At 34.8% G+C, this 25,924-nt stretch overlaps 1 protein-coding gene across 1 annotated transcript in view; it reads left to right on the top strand.

Moving 5' to 3' along the window:
* The window catches only part of for (cGMP-dependent protein kinase for), a 297,038-nt gene that overhangs the window by 67,509 nt on the left and 203,605 nt on the right, over positions 1–25,924 (top strand). Inside the window, exon 2 of the mRNA XM_089632252.1 lies at positions 24,375–25,462. Within this exon, the coding sequence (XP_089488378.1) occupies positions 25,044–25,462 (419 nt within the window). The 5' untranslated portion in view covers positions 24,375–25,043. The remainder of the gene's footprint in view (positions 1–24,374; positions 25,463–25,924) is intronic.

The raw sequence follows: 25,924 nt of genomic DNA, 5'->3' as shown, positions 1-25,924 counted from the left end.
TGGAGTGATATTTTAAGGCCGACTTTGCTTCTTCGCGCCTTGTTGAGAATCACGCAGCTGGCTCGCGTGTGTGTAGTGCGGGGAGATTGCCGGTTCTCGTTGCTTTATCTGCCAGTACTGTCTCACACATCCTACGTGACTGACAAGCGTGCCGCTCTCATCTCGTCAATACATAATACATGATATATAAATCGAATCGTAAAGCCGATCGACCAGAAAGATAATTCGAACCTAGATTTGACCTGTCAGCCGGGAAACTTTCGCGCGCCATTTTCCGGCGTTTCTTTTTTCGCGCGCAAGTGCAGCTTTTGTGTTTTACCAATCCAAAGCTTCAGTGCAGAAAGTTTGTGGATATATCGATGTTCTGTTTCTTATGTTGAAGTGCTTCGTCTAATGTTTTCGTCAGTAATCTGACGTTTTCGTGGTTCATCTGAAATTCTCGTGATTCATCTGATGTTTTCGTGGTTTGTCTGAAATTTTCGTAATTCATCTGATGTTTTAGTTATTGATCTGAAGTTTTTGTGGTACACCTGATTTTATAAAAATAAATTCAGTTCTCTCTCTCTCTATGAGTGTACGATACATAAAAATAGTATTATTTGTTAAAGATAATATTTTTTTGCAAAATTGAAGCGCTGCAACTGATATAACAGCCAGAGGCAAGTTCTCGTTATTTAAATTATAGTAATATGTACACATATGTTGTTTAATTATGATTCTGCCAATAATATATGATATAATATCAACAGCGCCATGAACTCGATATGTTTATATGATACAAATATGTATTTATTATGCGTTGCTTGAATTTATTTCTTCATTGAATTAAGTGTTACTAGAATAATAACGACTTGACTCAATTATGCATGAAACTTGGCGTTATTTTCTACTTTATAAACAAGGTGTTAATTTTTCAAAAATCAAAATATGCTCAAGTGGATATCTATTATTTATTTCAAAACGTATTAATTCTTAGCCAAAATATGAACGGATTAATGCTGTTTTGGTTTTAGTTAGTTAGAAGAATACTGTACAGGTACTTTAATTATTTCTCGTAGCCATTAGTACTAAAACGTGAGGCCAATTTGTTGGGTTTTAAACCGATAATTTCTTTCGTTGAATCCATTTTCAACAACACAGATTTTGTGTTGCACCTTTGACCCAATTCCAATTTAGGGTGTTGACGATCGCACGTAAAACATATCTTGTCTTTTTTTGTTTTTATTTTCGGGGTCTCGTATTTCACAATCAACCATTTAGATGGTGGTAAATATATATAAATATAATGGTAAGTTATTGACAATTTACAAACACATACAAATAATCGGTTCAGTTTTAATTGTTAACCTTATTTCGTTTAATTACGTCTTGTTAAATTTGTTGGTCACCCCAATCTTCAACTTTCTCCAGAAGCTGGCCACCACCAAATAATAAGTGGTAGGTACTGTATATACAGGCAAATCATTTTTAAAGAGGAAACTTTTGAATGTATTTGTGCACACCGATACTATCGTAAGTTTCACAAAAGTTTTTCCATCTAGTTTGGAACAACAGTCCTCTCTTAACCCGTAAGGCGCTAGTGCGTAGTGGCGTTTATAAATTCCGTTTAAATTTAAACTCAAAGTAAAAAAACAAAAACAAAACTATTATTAAATTAAATCATTTTTTTATCCATCTAATACACCAGAGATAGAAGAGTCTCTTTAGAAATGGTTTACCTCCACAATAAACTCTGTGATTATTGTTTTTTTTTATTATTTCGAGAGCAAGTAGCTACTAAATTTAAAAATAACGTACTAGGTACTCATATAATAATAATTGGTACGCACTTAGCTTGACCGTTGTATGGCAACACCGAGTTTATGTTTGTTGAGGAGATGCCCTGAGATTTGTTTGTGTACATATTTATAAATTAGGAGCTCACGTGATTACCAGTTAGTGTTGCTTTGTTAAAGTGTACTTCAAATATGTGTTGTAATTGAAGGGGCAAGTGCGGAAAGAGGACTTGTGATATTTGATTGTATTATTAATTTAAGTCAATATAAAATATATTATTAGAACTATAATCAATATTATGTTTGAATTAGTCAATACTATAGATGCGTCTATATTTATCTACCGATCTAAAACCAATCTAATTCTTATTGACTTTATCCAAATCCATTTTTATCTAGTTTCTCTTTATTTGGTGTTTGTTGGTTTGATACCAAAATTAATTTTGACGTGTGATATAAACAATTATTTATAAATTTGTTTACAACTTGAATGGCGTCAGCGTTTCGAATATGTTTTCTTTCTATTTACTTCCTAGGTAGTTATATCAGCTGCATACTTACGTATTAACTTTCATGCTGTGTATTTAAATAAACCTATGTACAAAAAGATGTGATAATAAATTGCTAGGAACCTATCGCGCTAATCAAATAACTCGATTACGATCGAATTCTTCACTTAAAAACACTTGAGATTAATAATGTGATTCCGAACTATGAATTAACACATAATAGCTTTTTGAAATTATTTATTTTATATACCAAAAAATGGAATCCATTAGTACTTACCAAAAGTTAATTCAATCATTTTCACTACGCCATCTCCTACTGGTGATCAACGACATCCATTTTCAAGGGGCATCCAGATCCAATTTCTAAAGTTGTTGGGCTATCACAATTATTGACGTCTTCATTTCCGCGTATCTCTCCATATTTTGTTTCGTGGTTATTTAAGGGAGACAGTATTTTTCATTTTTATGATATTTTTTGTTTAGTTAAAATTTGTACAATAATTTTTTAATAACATTAAAAATTCAGGTCTAGGTCGTTATAATTGTACCTTTTATGCAATGTATTTGCAGTGACAAAAACCTTTAATTGCGTTGTAGGACGTGAAAAACATATCGATATTTAAGAAGTTATTTTATTTTATTAATTTGTACATTTAAGTTCACAAATGACTAATTAATTTGTTACATATAAATATACTATAGGTATTTTTTCTTGCTTGATGTAGCTCCTACACAACATCTTGAACTTTCCAATTTTGGCAGACTTTAGGTTTTCCGGCAGCGCATTATGGTATTTCATCCCTTTATATAGTATACTATTCTGAGTATTCGCCTTGTCCTTTTTTGGTAGCCTGATTTCATTGCACGTCCTTGTTTTATGTTTGTGTATGTCCTTTTTATGTACAATTTTATTTGAAAAATATTTGGGTAGCTGGTTGTTTACTATTATATCTGTTTCACCGTTAGCCAATTTAGTTCCTTTAACATTTTATTTACTTTTGAATATCTATTTCGTCTGAGTATTGTTCTCATTGCCCTATTTTGGAGAATTTGAAATTTATTTTGTTCTCGGTCGTTACACAGGAAAAGGATAGTTGAGCAGTAGTTAAAATGTGGAGCAATAATGGAGTTATAAATGGTGATTGCAGTTTTTCCGGACAGTTCGTGGCTCTCCCCACGGGTGAGTTCATGAACAAATTGGTGCGGCTCTCTCTACAATAAAGGAGGTTATTGCGAAGTCATCGAGAGTGAGACCCTGGTACAAATAAATTTATTTGAGACAGAATCTTGTTGTGATATATGTAACCGTTTAGTAAAAGATAAAAGAGTTTGATCAGAGCAATATCTCCACTTGTCTCTAAGGAGGGGTAATTGGTCATGCCGCGGTCATGAATTCAAGCGAAGTGACATTACCTCGTTAGTTGTGTGTTTAGGATGCTGCCAAATGTTCACTTATTAAAGACCTCCAATCTTAAAATCATTGTAGAATTTAGTTTCCGAGCTACCATTCTAAACAGCTGTAAAGAGCACAAATAGCATTTCACTGTTATCCTTGTAGCGGAAGAAACTTTTCATTTTAATGAACGTCGTCCTCGATTATTATATCGCACTCGCATTTCTAAACCCGGATTCAACTCTTCCGTAGTTGATGTAAAACCCGAGTATTTATTTGTTTTTTGTTTTACATGCTTAAATGTACTGTTTACAATAATTATTCAATTTTTAACCTTACTAGCACTAAGTCTGTATCGAGGCTAACTATTTTATAAGTTGACAAAAATAACACACAAACAAAGGCTTATAAATTTGTTCCCAAATATTTCCACAAATTCGAACGTCTCGATCGGATTATTTTTGTTGTTGTTTAGAATACCGAATCCCAACTGCTACTAACCGTCTGGAGCCAGTGAGACTATGGCATCCCCAATTGGGGTATGTTGTGAGGTTTAAGGTAGTGTGGAGAGGTAGAAGATGGGGAAGAGGAAGGTGGGAAAGTACCTGGCTATTCAGATCTAGTCACCAAACACGGATAAAACCACACCAAGTTTCAATTCTGGATGGTGGTTTTACACAAGGGCGATACTGAGCGTATCTGTAATAATATTTGAAAAATTTTCAAACACAATTAGTTAAAGAGCGGTTCGCAGGTATGAGAAATCATTATAATCCTTTGATTTGTGCACACAGATTGAATTGATTGGAAATAGTTTAGGACATCCTCCCGTAGTTCCCTCTTACCCTGCAGTAGTCCTCGATACATTACGTTTATTCAATTTGTACAAAGAAGGGTTAATGCAGGTAACTCCATTAATGGAGGACTGAACGCAGTTGGCGCTAACAAAAAATTGTCCAAAGAAGTGAAGTTATCAGTCCACAATGGAGTGCTGGTACCTAACCTGATGTATGGAAGTGAGGCATGGAACTGGAAAAGAAAGGATGAAAGTAGATTAAATGCTGTTGAAATGAGATCCCTGAGGCGAAAGGTGTGGTAAAACCATGTATGATCGTGTGAGGTATGTGGAGATCCACAAATAGTGCAAGGCGGATGTAAGCGTAATGAGTAAGATTAAGAATGGGACGCAGAGCGAACGAGCGAAGAAAGGAGTGTAAGGAGGATATATGATGCAAATGCGAATGGTAGCAGAAGTCGGGGACGCCCGAGGAAGACATGGCACGATCGAGTGAATCAGATACTCGAGTCGGGCTATGTCAAGAGTCCGAACAAGAAGAGTATGTATGAGACGATGTATGAATGTGAATGAAGAATGTGAAGTCAACGAGTACACCCCTACACAACATTTCAATTCAAAACACGATGCTATTGTGTATATGTGTGTAAATGATTTATTTTTTATGCTCAGTAATTTCCCCGATTATTTTAATATAGGTTGCAGTTGTTACACTATTGTTTATCTTACAGATGACACTGAAGACCGTGCACTTGGCAGGCTTTTGTTTTAAATTACATCTAGAGTAATTATTACTAACGATCGGTCAGTAGTCCCTCGGCAGTTGGACTCCAGATGTCCCAGATTAATATAAGAAGCACATGAAACAATTTTTTTTGTTTTTATTTACTTATCAATAATTTTTATTTTTGCCAGTTTTTTAGTGACTAGGGAATGTTTGAAAACTTATATAAATATTTTGGGATGATATTTTTGCGCTTTGTAAGTTTTATTGCATAATCTAGGTGTAGATTGTACACACAATAAAAAAATGCTTTGTAGCTATTTAGGTTTTCTTGAATCGATCGCCTCAATTGGGAAGTAGTTCTCTCGGGCGCTTCATAAATTGATTTTACAATTTGACAGATCAGAGAACAGCCGGGACAAGTGCTGACAGAAGTGTGCATATGAATATATATGGCGGGTCGTGACCGACATTATCGTCTAAAAATAATTTTAAAAATTCCCTTTTAGATAGACATGCAAATGAAGACGAAACAAATAATAATGTGACCGTGTGACGTGTACAATAGTTACTTGTAGGTATTTCTTGTTGCCGGAGAGCACAATGCGATTTGTTGGTGTTTTTATTATCCTAACACGTGTGGTTCTCATTTGAATTTGTTATTTGAATACATCTACTTACACCCACCGCACTTGTTGATACACCTATTAAATTTCTATTTATATATTTGACTTGTTAAATAAATCGATTATTATGTACCTCAAAGCCACAGATGGTACCTACATAAATATTATATTTTTAAAACTATAAATCACTAAAGTCACAGATTTTTCGTAGGAATTATATTACATTGTCATAAAATTACCATTCAGCGTCAAGTGTTGAGGTTTGACAAGGTGTTGCGGGTCGGATCGGGAGAGACTGGTTGAGGGAGACCTTTTGACCTATCGAGCCGAACTTTGTCGACCCATCGCCTTGTACCGCAGTGGAAGGGATGGATTAATAGGTAGGTCTCTCACTCCTGCCACCAGTTTTTTTAAACATTTGTAAGGTTCCCGTCAAACGCCGATTCTAGGTTTCAGATTTCTATCAAACTGTAATAAGCTGACAATCTTAACAACATGATATTTGTCCTCTTCTGCTGATCACAATTTGTTCAAAAGCTGAAGCGAACTTTCAACTGCGAAAAAAACAAATGAAAATTTGATGACTTTGTCACTTTGTGAATTTCTGCAAAACGACTAGGGCAGTGTTTTGTCTCGTATACATATACAAAGACTGACTTTTTGAATATGGTAAACTATATTTTGAGGACAATTAATTACATCAAATATTACATATTCACTAGATTCGGCTTACTCCTCATCATTACGACAGATGTATTAGAAAAGAATATTTAAATATATGGCTTTAATTTCAAATCTTATAAAATCAACTGACATTGATTTTCCAATGACCTGCAATGTCATAACATGTTGCGTGACCTCTATTAATTAGCATGTGCATTCTACTTCTTGACGTGAATTGTAAAACAAACGATTTACCAGAATGAATTAACAATAAATGTTGTTTGTAGGTACCTACCTATTTATTTGACGGCGAAACATCTCAATATTAATTTAATGACCATTTTTCACTACTCTCTCAACTCTTTTCCAATCACAAACTTTCACCTTTAAGGCGATGCCATACGTAGTAATGCAAAATCATGTGATTTTGGTTTGAAAATTTGGTCCCCTAGAAATTTTTCAGATGCTTCAATTAAATACTGCTAGTAGAATACATCTTGGCCTTTGAAATAATCGAGTAATTTTTAGACAAGTCTTTTTATAAGCCCAGAAAAAAATAATGTATAAGGCCTATGAAAACTGCTTTAAAGTTAAAAATCTCCTACTTATGAACCCATTTTCGGTTATGATTTTTTTTGTATAATGTGGCAAATTAAGTTATTTATAAAATGATCGGAAAAAAATTCAATATTTATGCCTGAACATCCACAAAATAAAATAAAAGGCACTTTTTGGCCATGTTTTTTTCTTGCATAAATCAAAACAGGCGGATGGTGTTAAGCGGGAATTTAAACCTTATCGCCATTTACGTAAGGGTTGTTATTGATAGCAGCTCAATTTAAAATATTACATGATGTAGTGCATCACCTTAAATAAATGAGATTCCTTTAAATGTAATTTAAAAAAATATATGTCTGCAATATTCTTATATAATGTAGGCAAGTCATTCAAATATTTAGTTGTTCAATGATTATATTAATATTATACTAGCTGACGTGTACCAGGCGTTGCTGAGGATTGTCCTAGGAGACATATTCCGTTGTGCACTTTTCTGTAGGTCTTTTTAAGATATTCAATTCCTTAGTGCATTATTTTGATGTATCTCATAAGGTTTAGCCAGCGTTAACAATGTAAGTGCTTGAAAATATTTTGTTTACGACTTTATTATAAAACTTCGACTTCTCTCTACTTTCTATAAATATAATATGAATGCATTATATACAGGGTGTATCGGCACGTACCCGACAAACTTTAACCAGCTATTCCTTAGCAAATTTGAAGTAAACAATCTTATGTGCACTTTGCTGTCCGGTAACGTTTTTTTTAATAAAAAATTTATTATTCATATTTTCACTACATGTCACCACTGTTTTATCCTTTGACAAAGTTTGAAAACCCATCTGGCAAATATTTTATTCGAATTCCGTTGAATAATGCACGTGTGTACCTATATTGGCGCACGTTTACAGTCACAACGAAATAGCACGGCATCATTCGTCTCATTTTTAACTATTATTATTTAGTGTGTGCGAAAGAGCGAAGACGCTTTTTGACATACTTGCTTATAACAGCTGTTTAACACGAAACGCAATGCCAATGACAGTGATGTAGTGTGGAAATTTTAATTTTTTTTGTTTTTAATTGAAAAAAAAATGCTACCGGACAGCAAAGTGCCCATAACATTTTTACTCCAAATGTGCTAAGGAATAGCTGGTTAAAGTTTGTCGGGTTAGTGCCGATACACCCTGTGTATAAACCTTCCGAAAAAAAATCTCTAAATGATATTGAAAAACCTATCAAATTCCGTTGTGTAGTTTAGAAAAAACTAAGCGCACAAAAAGACACACACGGATAGCGACTTTGTTTTGTACTATTAAGAGATTTGTACGGGTCGGTAGGTTTTTGTGCAATGTAGACATACGAGCTGTCCTTGGGTGAAGTGTTTTTTTACGATATTCCTTTTTTAAATATGAAACATAATAATAATATAACACTTGAAAGTTAATTTTATACTCGTTCCATTATGTAGGCAGAATCACCTCCCGCAAATCAATGCTCTTTACCCCAGATCTGAAATGTAAACCCAGGAATACCATTGTTCATGTTGTCCAAAAATAAATTCCCTAGCAACTCCCTGCAATGATTCGCTACTCATGACTCATGAGAAAGTCAAATTGCTTTTGATTTGCTTAAGAATGGACGGTTCCACGACAACTCAGGGTAGTGACAAATCAACACATTGTTGAAAAGTGATATAAAGTCTTTTAAAACTAGCCTAATCTAACGTAACCTTTTTTAACATTAATTCCACACTGGAGGCCCAGAGTAGAGGGAATAATTTCCCTCAGGGCCTATGTTATCTTTGGGGATGCTGTGTGGAGATATCTTTTTAAGGAGAGAAACGAGTGAACATGGGTCTCTTCAAGTAGGAGGTAGGAATTACAGAGGCTGGCAAATCGGTCCACAGCCGAGCTCATGAACTCAAGAACGATTCGTAGAAGCGTCCCGTTCTCATGTGACAATTTTCAACCGTGTACATATGTTTGACGCGCGTTTGGCGCGTTTCCCGACTGGGCACCGTGCCGAAGGGGTCAATGACGCTACTTTCTCGGAGCATCTTCCATTGTAATACCGGTAGAGCAAGGACAGCATACCTGCCTGACGTCTGTGCTCCAAGCATTGCAATCCATTTGTTAAACAGAGGGGAATCTATCAATCTGCACATACTCGAGGGTTTTTTCAGGTATTTTTATTATACCTCCAGACCAGAGGTGGCTGCTAAATTCAACAGTGGAGCGCACTTGCGCACCTATTTAAAAATGGTACTTAAAAAAGATTTTCAAAAGTGTGTTGCTTTGTCACTGACCTTGGTTGTCCGGTTACCCTGAGGAGTCCTACCCATAAAAGTCAGGTTATTTGCATCACGATTGTCGTAGAAATATCACTTATGTCGTTAAGAATCACATTTTATTTTATAAATTTGATAGGGCAAATTCAACCGCAGGTCTGTCCAATACGCCAAGGCCGAGCGTCGTATATTTTTGTCCACGGCTGCTTCACTTACGTTTTTTTACGATTCTGGCTTTATTTTAGGTTACTGTCTCGTCTCAATGTTTGTCTTTTTTTCTCCAAAATTATGGCGACTCTGGAAACCTAATTTCTGTGTTCAATACGATGGAGAAAAATATATAAATACATTGGTAATACGCCATGTTTTGAAGCTGTAGAGCAGTTATGGGTATTTGCAATACCGAAATAACTTGGAATTATACAGCTATGAATCTCAGGCCATATGGAAAACATAACTCTAAATATCATTTGAGTGGTGTGATAGTATTCTGCGGTCGGTAAAACCAGATATGTATTTAACTAGAATAATATTGTCGCTCGTCTGATGTGTTCGTGTAATATATGTACAAGCATTTAGGAAAATCACTCAACACTACCGTCGTAAGGGCAGTTAGAGAAGAGTGAAACGTTGGGTACACCGAGAACGTAAATATTTTCTGGTTTGGTTTAGAAAGATTCTGTGAATAAATGAAAATTTGACACATTTTTAAGCGGTCGAAAATAAAAATCCCAATAAGGACTCGTTCGCGTTTTCTCATGCAAACCAAGATATCTTGTGCCAAATTGCCTCTTCTACTAATCCCTTCAATATGGTCCTGCCGCTGAAAGCTTTGTTATTACCTCCCTCTTTGACACGTGTTTTTTCAGAGAGAAACGAAAATTGGATCCATTATCTAGCTAACTGTCTAACTAACGACCACGCCGTTTCCCCGCAGAGGTTTACCGCCTAACAACTCGGTCTTGGTACACACTCCTTGCCTCATTCACGTTCATATATCGCCTCATACATACTCTTCTGTTATTTCGACTATTGACATGTCCCGACTCAAGTATCTGGTTTAGTTTTCCTCGGGTGTTTCCGACTTATTCTACCATTCGAATTCGCGTCATATATCTTCCTTACACTTCTTTCTCCGTTCTTTTGCACTATATGCCCAAACCATGTAAGCGTCCCTTTCTTTATCTTGAGTTTCTTTCTTTGGTCTCGAATTCTTTGCGGATCTCCACATTTCTCACACGATCATACATCATTTTACTACAAATAAGTCTGAGGGATCGCATTTCTACAGCATTCATTCTACTTTCATCCTTGCTCTGCCTGTTCCGTGACCAAACATCAGAGTAGGTACCAGCACTTCATTATGGGCTGCTAACTTCGCTTCTTTGGACAGTTTTTTTGCTAGCGCCAACCGCGTTTAGTCCTTCATAACGCAGTTACCTACATTTACCCTCGTTTCATTATCTCTATCAGCCTTCCCACCTCTCGTTAACAGTACGCACAGTAAGTACTTCACGAATACACTGGGATTTATTAGCGGTATCCCTGTATGTATAGCCATAACGTGCCTTTTGCAATGCATTAATTGAATACAACCGAAACTTTCTTCGGAAAATGATTACCATTACGGTATTGCCAAAGGCACTTCGGCGACCTCGTAAAAAATAAAATTTGTTTTCTTCGAACTAAGTCATACCTAATCATAATATTAAGGAACAGCTGTTTTGCTTCTTATAATGTAGCTGAGCCCCATTGCCATCAGTAATCCTTGAAGAAATCAGACCATATAAATTAATTTATCATTATTGAAGTTAATATGTTTTTCGTGGATATCTCACATGTATCAATCAGTATGACTTAATTAGAGTATCTCAACCTACTTACTAACCAATTATACATATTTGAGAAAACATTTTACATTATCACTCGAACCTGTGCTGATAGCTGATAATATGTGTGAGAGTGTGAGGCAACTAAATCGATTTAAATAGATTAATTAGAATATTGTATAACGTAAATAGATTATTTTTAACAATAAATTCTCGATGATGCATCGCTGTAATAAATAATTTTATGTAGTCACGGACCAGCTTTCCTATGCATAGACCAGGTCTCCAATACATATAATTGTTCTAGAAGATTTAGTAGCTGCCCATAAAAATCATAAACAATATCAATAACTAGTCTAAATTCAACAAGCGTGTTTTTCACTCTACTATAAAAAAATAATTCCAAAATATGTTGAAAATGATAATAATATATAAGGTACGAATAGCCCCGAAAATGAAGAAATCGAATAAATAAAATGAATGAACGATTATGTAAATTGAATTCATAGGGGAAAGAGTTTCATTCGTCATATTATGTTATACCTACACAATTGTAATATTAAAAATGTTAAGAATACTGCCACTACTATTTTCTAATACACATAAAATTCATATTTTTATGCTGTATGTATCTCTATATGGAATGTGTAGGACTGCACTAACCTCCCCACATACCGGAATAAACACTTATTAAATTTATTACTTTCCGACTTTATGTCCGGGTTAAATCTTACCCACAGGAAAAACTAAACCCTTCCACACACTTTTCCACAAATGATCATCTAGTCAATCCACATTATGCAAGTGCATTATATAAGCATAATAAATACAAGATCAACAACACTTCAACTCACCAGAGATCAAATGGAAAAATAATTCACCTACTCCAGATATTTTCATATCAGGAGGGTTCGACTCGGTAGAACTCCTAACTGGACCTATAAATCCTACTGATCCGTCGATATAAATATTTAAAAAATCTTTCGTAATCTTACATGTATTTAATATGACGGATTTTTTCATTTTTATATATAAATTCTTTGATAGATCTAATACGCCTAAATTTTGAAAAAGAGAGCTAGGTATAATGCCAGTAGCCGAAATAACAAATGGTAATAGTTTTATCGTCTGAGAATCCCAAATTCTTTTTATCTCATTTCCTAAATCTGTGTATTTTCTTATTTTTCACTAACAGATTTTTGAATATTATATTATTATTATAATTCTATTCTGTTTTATGTACAATTCGTCTGTTTCTTTGTTTTTTTTATCATATCTTTATACTGTATCTCTAAATGGAATGTGTGGGTCTGTACTAACCTCCCCCCATAACAATTATTATTATTATAGTTTTATATTATAATTGTTCCAACTTACATTTATAATATAAAACTCAATAACTAACTAACCTTATAATATGGTACTAAAATCTACAGCAAAATCCCATTTTCATAAAAAAATCACAATTTTATAATATTTGTTGCTGACGGTTTCACCTCTGCCTCGCATTCGATAAAAATGTTGGCGTCCCACAGGGATCGGTACATTCTCCGATTTTATTTTTGTTGCCTTTGTTGCTTGACCTTTTGACATTTGCACCAATTCATTGTTACGCGAATGACAGTACAGACTTTGTTTAACAAGTTCCCAAAGGGCACACAGAGATTGGATGGTTACCTCGAGAGGATTTTCACTCGGGGTAAGAATAACCTCGTCGAATTTACATACCCAATCATGTCTGATTACGCCTAAAAGGGACATGAAAATCTAGTCTCCATCAACGGAAGCAATCGTCCTAACAGGCCTTCCATTTTTATGTTTGGTGTAGCTCTACGTGCCAGCTCAGGAACGGGGGATCCATCGAAGCCAGAGAAAAGAAGCTGGGCGTGCTGTACACTACAGGATCCGTAGATTCTTTAATAGTGTACAAACTGCTAACCCTGTACAAATCGCAAGTGCGCCCTAAGTTTGAAGTTAGCAGCTACCTCTAATCCGGAGCCCCAAATTACATGGGAAAACCCTCAACCCTACGCAGAAACAAGCGTTCCGTTTGATAGATTACTAAACAAACGGATTGCAATATTTAGAGCACAATATTTTAGCAGAGTATTTTACTGCCACGAAGAAGCTACGGTTGAAGCGAAACCCGCTCAGCGTTAAGCATAAAAACTAAGTGGTGTTTACTAATTGTGTTATTTTAACATATATTATTATTGACAACCTAATAAACGTGTTTTATATTTTACACAACTGATAAACAACCAGTTACGATACATTAGCGGTTGTTTATCAGATGTATAAAATTAAAAATTCATTTATTTTTAGGTCATATTCTGTTAATATTCGTAATTATTCTTGGCTAGTAAAAAGTGGTAAATAGATCAAATTAAATTCCCCAACTCATTACGCTTTCAACTGTACTTTACCAATCAATTTAGATTTTAATTCATTAATTTATCCAGAATTATTTTCTAGAATATGGTAGCTCTTAAATAATACGTGGAACTGATGTTATTTCATTATTTCTATTTTTAAATGTACATATTACATTAACACGGTCATTATTAATTCTATATCGGCTACAAGACCCCGAATTTCTTATCTCAATAAATTGATTCATAGAATGTATCGGGCTCGTGACTCGAATATAGTACATGCAAATGAATTATTTAAACGCTAGGTTTATTCGTAAGCCATTAGCTCGATTATGAGATGAAATCTTCAGAGTATAATAATGTGATTATCATACATAGTTTCTCTTTGTCCGTGCGTAGTGTGCTTAAAAGCAATAATAATATAATATTATTTTTAGTTCTACCGAGCCGAACCCTCTGATATGAAAATATATACAGGGTGTATCGGCACGTACCCGACAAACTTTAACCAGCTATTCCTTAGCATATTTGGAGTAAAAAATCTTATGTGCACTTTGCTGTCCGGTAACGTTTTTTTTAATAAAAAAATTATTATTCATATTTTCACCACATGTCACCACTGTTTTATCCTTTGTCAAAGTTTGAAAACCCATCTGGCAATATTTTATTCGAATTCCGTTGAATAATGTACGTGTGTACCTATATTGGCGCGCTTTTACAATCACAACGAAATGGCACTGCACCATTCGTCTCATTTTTAACTATTATTATTTAGTGTATGCGAAAGAGCGAAGACGCTCTTCGACATACTTGCTTATAACAGCTGTTGAACACGAAAAGCAATGCCAATGACAGTGATGTAGTGTAGAAATTTTTAATTTTTTTGTTTTTAATTGAAAAAAAATGCTACCGGACAGCAAAGTGCCCATAACATTTTTTACTCCAAATGTGCTAAGGAATAGCTGGTTAAAGTTTGTCGGGTACGTGCCGATACACTATAGTCGGTGAATTATTTTCCCATTTGATCTCTGGTGATTTGACGTGTTGTCCTTGTATTATTTTGTATTTATAATGCTTAAATAATGCACTTGCATAATGTGGATTGACTAGATTATCATTTGTGGAAAAGTGTGTGGAAGGGTTTAGTTTCATAAAGTCGGAATGTTTTTTTTTTAAATAATTTATAAAAATATATATTATAAGCAATAATTGTTAGCCTGAAACACAAATATACATTGAACAAAAACTTCTGAGAAAAAATAAATGCAGCCGACGGGAATTGAAACCGCACCTTCTGATTGGCGGTCAGGTGCACGGAACCACTTGTTATCCTTTGTACTTTGCATAAAACCTTGTCTTGTAAAGATATGTTTTCATTTAATAAAAATAATATTTTTTTATCTACTTATGCATTTATCTAGTTTTATCTTATCAAATAATAACGGGTTTGTGATTTGGATTGATTTTTCTTACGCATAATTTTATGAATTTATAATGATATCTCCTAATAACACTAATAAATCGTGCAAACGATTACCTCTGAAATATGTTACGAGGCAAGAATAAATATGTATGAAAGAAAATAAGGTTTTTTAAACTAAATTGTAAGATTATGGGAATAACGTCAATTCAATTTGTGGAATTCCAATGTAAGAATACGTTACTAATTCATACGACGTTGTTAATAAATTATTGAAGTAGGTCCATAATAAAGTAAGGGACGATTTTGTAGAGACATCGTTTTGTTTCTATGCAGTAAATAATTTATATAGATCGAAAGCGATAAATTAATGCACAAATGAAATATGAATAATTTTCTTTTTTTTTCTTTTTAATTTTCTTCGTCAGTATTGGTATCGAAATCGATGTCATCACTATTTAATTATAAAAAAATCGACATGTATCGAAACCAATGGTTTCTTCGTTACGGTTGATTTCGAAACGTGTCGATTAATTTGATTAAATAGTTGTGTTTACAATTATTTTCATTAAATAAAAATGAAGTATAAAAAATGGATAAGAATAGAATAAAGGTTATTAATGGAGCTCATTTACACGAGTTGCATAGTATCTGTCCGCTAGTTGTAGTCATCTATGAATACGTCTCTTTCTATTTAAGTGTTTTGTTTGTCAGCTGTAGGCGTTTAGTTATAGTGATTAGAGGTAATTATTTTCAGAAACATTTCTCTCACTTGATAAGGTCTTGTGGCCTGATGGTAATGGGAATTTTAATGATATTTATCTGTTTTTTTAAAAATTTATTTTTATATGAATACCGCACAAGAGTCCCAACTTCTCTCAACCGTCTGGAGTCAGTGGAGCTGACTGAAGCCATTTCAAGCCACGTTCGAATGGTGGTATTACATCAGGCCTGCGATTCTGGAGTTAAACGATCAATCGTTTTCGTATGCGCCGTCTTCGAGTGAAAAACTACTAGTCGTCGCGACTAACTTTTTCGAATGTTTCAATTTTACGTATTCTTGAGCGTCGAACGGTCGAAGTTGGTAGAAGAGATGATTATATTGGCACCCCTGTGAATATTGTCTATGTTCCTGATGTTTTTGGGATTTCTATGGTGTGTCTGTCAAACAGACAACAGTTATTCGTTATTCAAAACAGAAATGGCTGCGGGACATAATACAAATTGCCAAAAGCAACTCTTAATTGAGCTTGTAAGCTCCGATAAAGACTTAGTAAGTGGGAAATTTTCACCCACTTTTACATTTGCGGAATCATCGCGGTAAAACAAAAATTGACAGCTAGACTAGATTTTGACAGCCAATTCCATAGAAACGCCAACAACCTACCACTCGCTGCCCTGTTTCTACTGGTTATACCCAGTAGTTGTTGTGTGGAATGACTTTTGACGTTTGGTGTCGAAGTATGTACCTTCGACCAATTTCGGGAATAGCAACGACGACCAACGTACGTACTTTCGACGGCGATTACGAGCGTCCTCGATTCAGGAATAGAGCCCCAGGTCGATACTGGGAGTATTTTCCACTCTGGAACGTGCCGCAAGTGTACTATACATTATTTTTAATGAGTACATTGTGAAATAACACAAATTAATCAAATAATATTTCTCGACCTTCGAATTGCTAGTGGAGAGCCTTACTCCTCGACCACGGGGGCCGTCAATAAACAATAATGTGCATAATCAAAGTGTAGCTGAAAATTTAAATGTAATGAAAGAAAAAAATATTTATTAAAACTAATCATGTTTTTAATACGTGAAACATTGTGGGCTTTCTTGGTTCTAATGGTGCTTTAGACAGCAATTCCTATTGTAACCTTGGATTGTAAATTGTGGATTTCATATAAACAAAAAAGTACATGAAGGTGCTTGTGGTTTTTTAAGGGTCATTGATCTCTTTGACACTGATTTACAGTCAGAATACTGGTACATGCCAAACTCGTACCCAACTTTTGTGCACGGTTAACTTTTCCGCTCTAGAATGGGAAGATTCAGGGCTTAGGTCGTTTTGTTGGTTTCTTGGCTGTCATCCTTAAAAATGAATTAGGTCCAGACGTAAGCCTCACGAAGCCTGAAGAAGAATATAATACTAATATATTTAAACGTAACATGAAACAGAATTAAATATTCATTTAGACTTTTGGAAAAAGGCAATAGGTATCTCATATAAATAAAAATCAGTTATGTTTATCCTAGACACTATCTAGGTTACAAACCAATTCATTAGAAATTTGTGATCATTCAGCAAGGTAACTGCCAAAAATATGCGAACAAAATTTTTGTAAAATAATATTGTTTCTTTTGAATTTGAAATATGATATCGACAAATAATAATAATAATATTTGGATGATTTGTATACCGCCGTTTTTGTGCAAAATCACCTCAAGGGCGATACGAAGATTAATGACTAGGTCCCCTTGGGCGAGTGGTTAAGAGGCAATCCCGGTAAGACAAGAGATCCTGGGTTCAATTCCTAGATGTGACCGTTAATTTTTTAAAATTTAATTTTCTGTGACTTGTTCTGTTTCATTTTTCTTTTAGATTTATTAGTATTATCTTCTTCTTCAATGATATATTACATTGTTGGGTATAACCTTCAAAAGAAGGTAAAAAGAAAAAGTTTCATTAGTCTAAATAAATAATTAGTATATATCTGAACACGTGCTGAACGCTGAACGTAGGTGGCCTTGTCCGAATATATACAGGGTGTCCGGAAACTCGTAGTACAAGCGGGAAACTGGTGAATCTACATCACATTTGGAGTCGATTTTGTAGTATATTTTTTTTTTATTTGAGCTTTCGTTATCGAGTAAATCGAGTTTGAATTGATTTTTTTTTTTATTTTTTTTTTTTTTTTTTTTTTTTTTTTTTTTTTTTTATCAAATTCTTATAAATTATTACTGAAGATCAAAGTACCCAACTAATTAAAACTATTTGAAAGTAAAACAAATGAAGAAACTCGGATTTGAAGCATTATTTTGAAATCACCCTTCATTTAACCCGGTGTAATCATAAAATATTTCTGCTCTGCAGGGTTAAAACATCTGTTATTCAACCCTAAACACCAGAAAAAACTTTAACCCTAAAATAGCCGAAAAATATTTTTTTTTTGTTTTTTTTTTTTTTTGTGAAAATGCTCAAATCAAAAAACTTTATGTTTTTTTGGGTTCCCCATGTGGGGTAGATTCTCCAGTTTCCCGCTTGTACTACGAGTTTCCGGACACCGTGTATAATATACGAGATGCGAAAATATTATTAATTTAAAGAACACTTGATCCGTGCTTATTCCTATTCGTGCTTTACTGGTAGTTTGTTATGAAATCTATCAAATCATTCGTTATAGACTTCTAGTTCCGTTTTTTTTAATAATTATAATCGTTTATAACCTTCAAAAGTTGAAGAAAAGTTTTTCAGTATAATTATCCACCATTTTAGCGTCCTCTTTGTTAGGGTGTCAAATTATCACAAAATCGTTTAAAAACCGACATCTGAAGACAATAAATTATTATGCTAACTAACAATTACACACTTAAATAATATTTTTGTTTTTGGTGCTGCAAAATCACACCGACTTCACACGCTCGATTTGAAAAGACCAGTTTTTTTGCTGTCAAAATAAAGACACCGTCAAGCAGTGAATAATAAATTGACAAGATACATTACCACACAGGTAACAGTAGCTACTTCTGAATGAAAAATTGGGTTAGACATAGATTTATGCATTTATGACTGCAAATTGTGATTTAAGACCCGGTGTTTGTTATAGACGATATGGTACTGAAACGCGAGCCAAGCCACGAATTACGGGAAAGCAACGAAGTAAATGCAAGCGGGGCTTCGCGCCATTTGCGGTTACTTCGTTCCTTTCCCATTCTGCTCGGCTGTTCGGTTCGTGTATGTATACGTAGCATTAGATGTGTACTTCTTGTAACTAGTGTTGCCGCTTGGACTCGGGTATTTTATCGTTCAGACTAATTAGTCGTCACGCTCTGCTTGCTGCAACAACTTAATCCGATTTGATCACCAAATCAAGCTGATTGATTCAATCAATCTTGAACGGTATCTAAATGTCGCTTCTGTATTATTTCACGGAGTAAAACCGTCTAAAGCCAGTTTAACAAGTTAGTTTATGGGGTTCCCTGTTCGTTTGGACCACAACATTTTTAATGCATATAGTAAAATTCCACTTCCCGGGGTCAATGATATGTATATTTAACACTTATTTTGTTCTAACTGACGCTATTATTGGGATTATAAGGATCAAATAAAAAGGAATACTCTGTTAAGCATCCTAGGGGCTATCTATAGTAAATTCTAAAAAAAAATTCTTTGGTCCTATTGGCTAAACGGTAATGGCGACAGAGGAAGACAAATTTAAAAGGCTAAACAACGGGGGTTTCAGCTGTACTCGTGAATGGTTAACAATCAAATAATCCACTTTGTGATTTGATGTCTTCCACAAGAGCGAAACAAATTTTAACCAACCATCACGCCGTTTACCCGCAGGGGTAGGCAGAGAAGACGGACCGTCGAACAACTCAGTCTTGGCACACACTCCTTGCCTCATTCACATTCATACATCGTATCATACATACTCTTCTATTATTCTGACTCTTGACATGGCCCGACTCAAGTATCTGATTCACTTAGTCGTGCCATGTCTTCCTCGGGCGTCCCCGGCTTCTGCTACCATTTACATTTTCATCATATACTCTCCTTACACTCCTTTCTTCGCTCATTCGCACTACGTGCCGAAATCATCTAAGCGTCCATTTCTTGATCTTTCTCTTACATCAGCCTTTCACTCTTTGCGGATCTCCACATTTCTCACACGATGATACATGGTTTTACCACACATACACCTCAGGTATCTTATTTCTACACCATTCATTCTGCTTTTATCCTTACTCTGCCAGTTCCATGCCTCACTTCCATACATCAGGGTAGGTACCAGCACTCGATTGTGAAAACTTCGGTTCTTTGGACAATTTTTGGTTAGCGCCAACTGCGTTCAGTCCTCAATTAATGGAGTTACCTGCATTTACCCTTCTTTCAATATCTCTGTCAGCCTTCCTATCTCTCGTAAACATACTTCCAAAATACACAAACTCATCCACCTGCTCCAAATATTCCTCAGTTACAACTATATTGCACACTGTTTTTGTACTCTCTCTTTCAAACACCATGACTTTAGACTTACTTACATTCATCATTAACTCATTCTTCATACATTTCGTTCACCCTACACACGAGAGATTGTAGATCTTCCATTCTGTTAGCAATCAGCACCGCATCATCAGCATACAGAATAAATTTAGAAACTAAGGACGGGTTGTTTCGGAGATCTGAACAATTCATCAAATTTCAACGTTCATTTTCAAGTTCTGTGAAAGATTTTTTCAAGTTCTGTTTTTATTTCAGTTTTGTCAAGCAACTAGCCTACAATGATATAAAAACAGAACTTGAATAAGTCTTTCACAGAACCCGAAAATTAACGTTGAAATTTGATGAATTGTTCAAATTCTCCGAAACAACCCGTCCTTAGTTAACTAAGTTAAGTCTTACCAGTCAAAGCTTTTATTCTCTGCCAAACATATTGGAAGTAAACATTGATGTAGACAGCCAATTTCATCAACAAGATAAATAATATTTTGCCATGCTGCGTGTCTATTAAATTAGTTTCTTGGAATTATAAGCCAACACGCCATTCATCGGTTTACCTGAGTATGTAAATAGTGATGCTATAACCTCCGTAATGGCGTATTTTATCCCTAGAAATATATTTGATCCGAGTTTTTTTTTAATTTCCTTGGCGTACCCAGGCTCATATTTGTTGACAGTATATGGAATATGCATCGCCTATTTGGAATGCACAATATAAACTTTACATAGATAGTATAGAACGTATCCAAAAAAAATTTATAAAATATATTACCTACAGATTCAACAATAATTTTGAGTGTACTGAACTTCTGTCCCTTATTAACTTTAACATACCTTTGAGACGTACATGACATTCAGTGCTATTCCACACGCTAAATTATAAAACAAATGCAGCATCTAATTCGACTATTAACCGAGCTCTTCATACTCTAATTAATATTTGTCTTAACTCTAACATTGACATTTTTTCGGATTCACTGCCCAAATTCAAACGTGGCATCATGTCAATAATTTAAAGTATTCAATGCGCATACGTACAGACACACACACACAAACACTCACACATACATTACACACGTCACACACACACCTATAAACCACACAAGTCACTTGGTAATTAAGGAATAAACATACCACTTAGCAGATATTACAAGGAAACATATCATAGGTACACAACATGAAGTATCTTATTCATGTATATTGTTTCATCTCTGTAAATCATGTACTGTTTGTCTCTATAATATAAAATAAAAAAATAATGAAAAAAATATATATTACACTTGATTTATGTGTTATGTACAGAACTTAAATTACTGATTGTAACATTGTCAAAAGACGGACTATAGTGCGAATGGGAATGTGCGTCTAGGAAAATGAATTTTTGATATTAATAATTAATAGATATTTTACTCACTCGATCGGGATAGCTATACAAATGTATTTTTTTAATAATAGAGTTTTAATTTCTCTCTGAGTAAACCGTTAAGTTTTTTTTTTAACTTTCATACCATATTTATTATGTTGGTCTATTCCAAGTATAAGCTTTAGGACCCGATACTTCGAAAGCGTGATATAAAAAAGTAGTATTTTCATAAACGTAATAAAATTCATATAACAATAATAATATAGTTTTAAATTATTTTATACGTGTTAGCTTCGGGCCAACTTTAAGAAGATAATAGTCTACCGCGCGATATTTGGTCTACTGATAGCGCAGTGCTTCCAACACGCTCACGGAGGGGCGGAGTTCCAGCTTTTGCAGCCCTCATAAGAACCCGGTGGCAGGTTGAGAACTCCTGAAATGTCCTTATCACGAATTCCGCCAGAAACCAGATTCTATTCCACATTGAAGAAAGTTGTAGGCCCCGTCAATCTCAAATGCAAAGATCATTAATGTATTTTTTCCATGTACTTACGTAGAAAACTTACCGATATGAAATACTGTTGAATTTATTAAAAATCTGTCAAATTATTCGTTTTCCTGTTAAAAATGAGACCGCGGGCGTATCACGAATGAATTAAAAAAGTTCATAACAAAGTATCAGTCAAAAGCAAATGTTTTATGCGGACGGCGGAACACGTGTTCATAAAAATACTGATATTCATACTGACATACTTGTATTGAAGCATTCCGTCTTGATATCTGTTCTCAAAAGAAAGAGAACACTCACTTTTTTTAACAAAATCGTTTTTCTCCGTGTATGTATGTACTTTGTGGGATGTGTGGGATTGCACTAACATCCCTACATTCTGAAATAAATAAATTAGTTTTATTAATACAGATATTTTGCTTTCTTTTACAAGCAACACATAGAAGCATTGTTAAATATAAAATGATGTAATAAATGCGCAAGTCCCTAACACACGTCCCTCAGGTACCAACTACCTAAATGGAAAACGTCCCTTTTTCATCCCGATTAGACAAACTGGATGAAAAAAGGTGTCATGTAAAACGACCATAAGTAAGGCTACTGTTGATCGATGCCTAGGTATAGTAGGTACCGCTCCATTTTCTCACGTTTTCTCCCGTGCATGAAATCGATTAAGCAACTTGATTTGCTACTGCCTAAGTTGTTAAATAAACCTGAATTATGTTATAGGGCTTGAGTGGCTACTTGCTAATTGAATAGTCAGTCGTTCTACGACATTGTCTGAGAATATGATGTATTGCTGACTTCACGGAAGCGCCCCATTACTCTTGCTCTCGCATTATCAATCATAAATTTATTATTATCGCTACCGAAGAAAAAATATGTAAATATAAATAGAATTCATCAAATAATTTTAAGTACCCATACAGAAATAAATAGATCATGTGTATTAACGATGTACAGAGTTACTTAAGTGTGAATTAATATAATATCATATTTGGTCAATGGTTGCAGTACATAGTTCATTGCCCTCGTTGCACCAAAAAATTAACCGTTGAAATTAATTTTAAATCTGTTGAAACTGCAGTTTTTTTATTAAAGTTTAACGTACATCCTTGAAATATCAGTCATCATGCTCTTAATATAAATTATTATTCTCTTAAATCTTTTTAATCATTTTACTGAGATGTATGAATTCACAACTCCGTAGTGAATAAACTTTTGTTTTTATATGTATATGTTCCTTAATACATATTTAGCTTTCCGTAATCCACACTATTAATTTGAATTTACCTTAATTTAATAAAAAATCATAATTTATTGTAAACTATGTAACACAACTGTTTTAATTGTTAACTACTTTTGTAAAAGCCCATTAGGGCGTAAATAAATAAATAAATACTTTCAGACCAGGAGGGTATAACTCCGATCGAAAATTTGAACCGAAATATTTTGAAGTCATGAAGTCAAGAGGTCTTGAAGTCCAGAAGTCTTGAAGTCAAGAAGTCTTGAAGTCAAGAAGTCTTGAAGTCAAGAAGTCAAGAAGTCAAGAAGTCTTGAAGTCTTGAAGTCTTGAAGTCAAGAAGTCTTGAAGTAAAGTTTTTTTTTTTAATTTTTTTATTTAATATTTGAAAGAAATATTTTTTTTACATAGATAAATACAGGATATTTACAAGATATAAAAACAATAGAAATTAAAGTAGCCTTTCCTCACCATAAAGAGACAATGCTCTTGTGTTTGGTGAGGGAATTCTAGTTCAAATTATGTACCTACATGTTAGTATTAAGGTAAATAAACAACACAAGATTTAAACAATATTACTTCTAGATGTAAGTAGTGAACGTATTTTGGACTTATAATAGTTTAAGGTAATTTTTTAATTTTTTTAGTTAACCTAACTATATCCACTAATGAAAAACTCTGAAAGTTTTTCATTGGTGTATAGTATAATGAGTATGCTCCGAATGAGAATTTTACTGTCTTATCTAGCTTATCTTACTAGCTTATCCTATTTATTTATAATTTTACTGTCTATATATGGTTTTTAGGTCCAATTTGTTTCATACAAAAAGCCCGAAGTTATCAATCTATGGAAGTTGATTTATGCTTCAGACGTCTCGACGTCGCGTCGGCTTGGGTTAATGTTAATCTTGCATTAAACACGTGCGGCGGCTGCGTTAAATCTGTCATGTTTCTGAGACATTCGCAATATTCCGTGCAGTCGTATAATTAAATGGGTCAGGAGAAAATTGCGGTGGACGATTTTTTTTATCACTCATGTGAAATGGCTATCCTTACCCTAATTAATGTTTTCTTGTTGCAGGTGACGATAAAAATCTTTGCAGTGAGAGTTTACGTGGAAACTATCATACTCACTGATAGTCTGCAAATATCAAAGAGCTCACCGTGCGTTGGGCCTTATTTATGTATTTACAAGTGAAACGATAATTAGTGTGTCACAGATACTTGTATAAACAACAACTCCTTTGTAACGTGTGGATTTTATTCTTTTGTGTTTTAAATTCAAGAAACCAACAAAAAGTGTCATTATTTCGTAGACAAAGTTATCATAAGTGTCAATCTGAAACCAAATCTTTATCGTGCCATATAGTTGAATTACACCAGTACCAATTAATAATCATAAAACATTTTTTTGTTATCATTTTGATTTGCCATAAAAACTCATTGTTTAATAATAGACCATTGTGATAAAACTTTATGTGATTTGGATTAACCTACATAACGAATTCTTGAAGTGATATTTTTTTGCGATAACAAGGAAAGGATAAGAAGAAAAGTGTTTAATTTATAAAAAAATAACAGAATAAGGGGTCTCTTTGCTTGGACTCGGTGTTGGGTGTTTGCTGTGTTGTGGGAAGATCACCGTTGGAGTCCAAGTGCTGGATTTTGGAGTTTGGAGTTCGAGGAAGCGGTTCCTCGCCCTGGTGTATCTCGGTAACGGGTATCACCGCCAGTCATCCGCCGCGGGTGAATGCGCGTCTGTTTCGACGGCCTATGCTTCGCGTCGCAGCGCCTAGCTGAAGACGATGAAGCAGGCATGATTTCCGTAGGGACTATCCAGAACGGCCACCCGGTGGTGGAGCAGGCGCCCAAGGAGGCCATGGCCGCTCCCCCGGACCTGCAAGCCCTACAGGCCCTGCTGCAGAGCAGGGACGACCGCATCGACGAGCTGGAGAAACAGCTCCGGCTGCGCGAGGAGGAGATCCTCCAGCTGCGCTCACACCTAGACAAGTTTAAAAGTGTTTTCCCGTACCACGTGGCCCAGAGTCCCAAGCACAACATTAGACCTCGCAAGCAAAGGAACCAGGGGATATCGGCTGAGCCGCAGAGTGAGTCCACTCTGCAGGAGTTGGCTCAGCAGACCTTCCCTACTTACGACAAAAATGAAAGGTAAGACACCATTCCACTATCTCTTCATTCTTCTTCTTCAATCAGATCCAACATTTCGAATAATCGTTTTATTTTGAAATGAGAGCAATGTTAAGTTACCTTTATTTACCTTATAAACATTTTATTTAGGTACCGATTTACTCAAATGAATCATTGCTAATTTATGGCTTTGTTAGATAACTAACATTATTACCGTTAAAATACACACATCAAACGACAACAATCGACAACATAGCAATAAAAAATAATATCTATTTGCTGAAAACCGTATCACGACAATATGTGAAATACGCCGTATGAAATAACAGAAAACGAAATGACTCGAAAAGCGGACTAATTGATGTTAAACATTTATCATTTAGGTTTGAAAATTAAATGATTCTGGTTTACGCACCGTTTCATAATGTCAGTCGGCGCTTTACACCGAAAGAACGCCATCTTGCTTCATATCATATGGTGTGT

The sequence above is a fragment of the Hesperophylax consimilis genome, chromosome 1 (assembly GCF_061612785.1).
Source record: "Hesperophylax consimilis isolate HC1 chromosome 1, BYU_Hcon_1.0, whole genome shotgun sequence".
Lineage (NCBI taxonomy): Eukaryota > Metazoa > Arthropoda > Insecta > Trichoptera > Limnephilidae > Hesperophylax > Hesperophylax consimilis.
The sequence above is the reverse complement of the archived record's forward strand: the minus strand, read 5'-3'. Positions and strand labels throughout refer to the sequence as shown.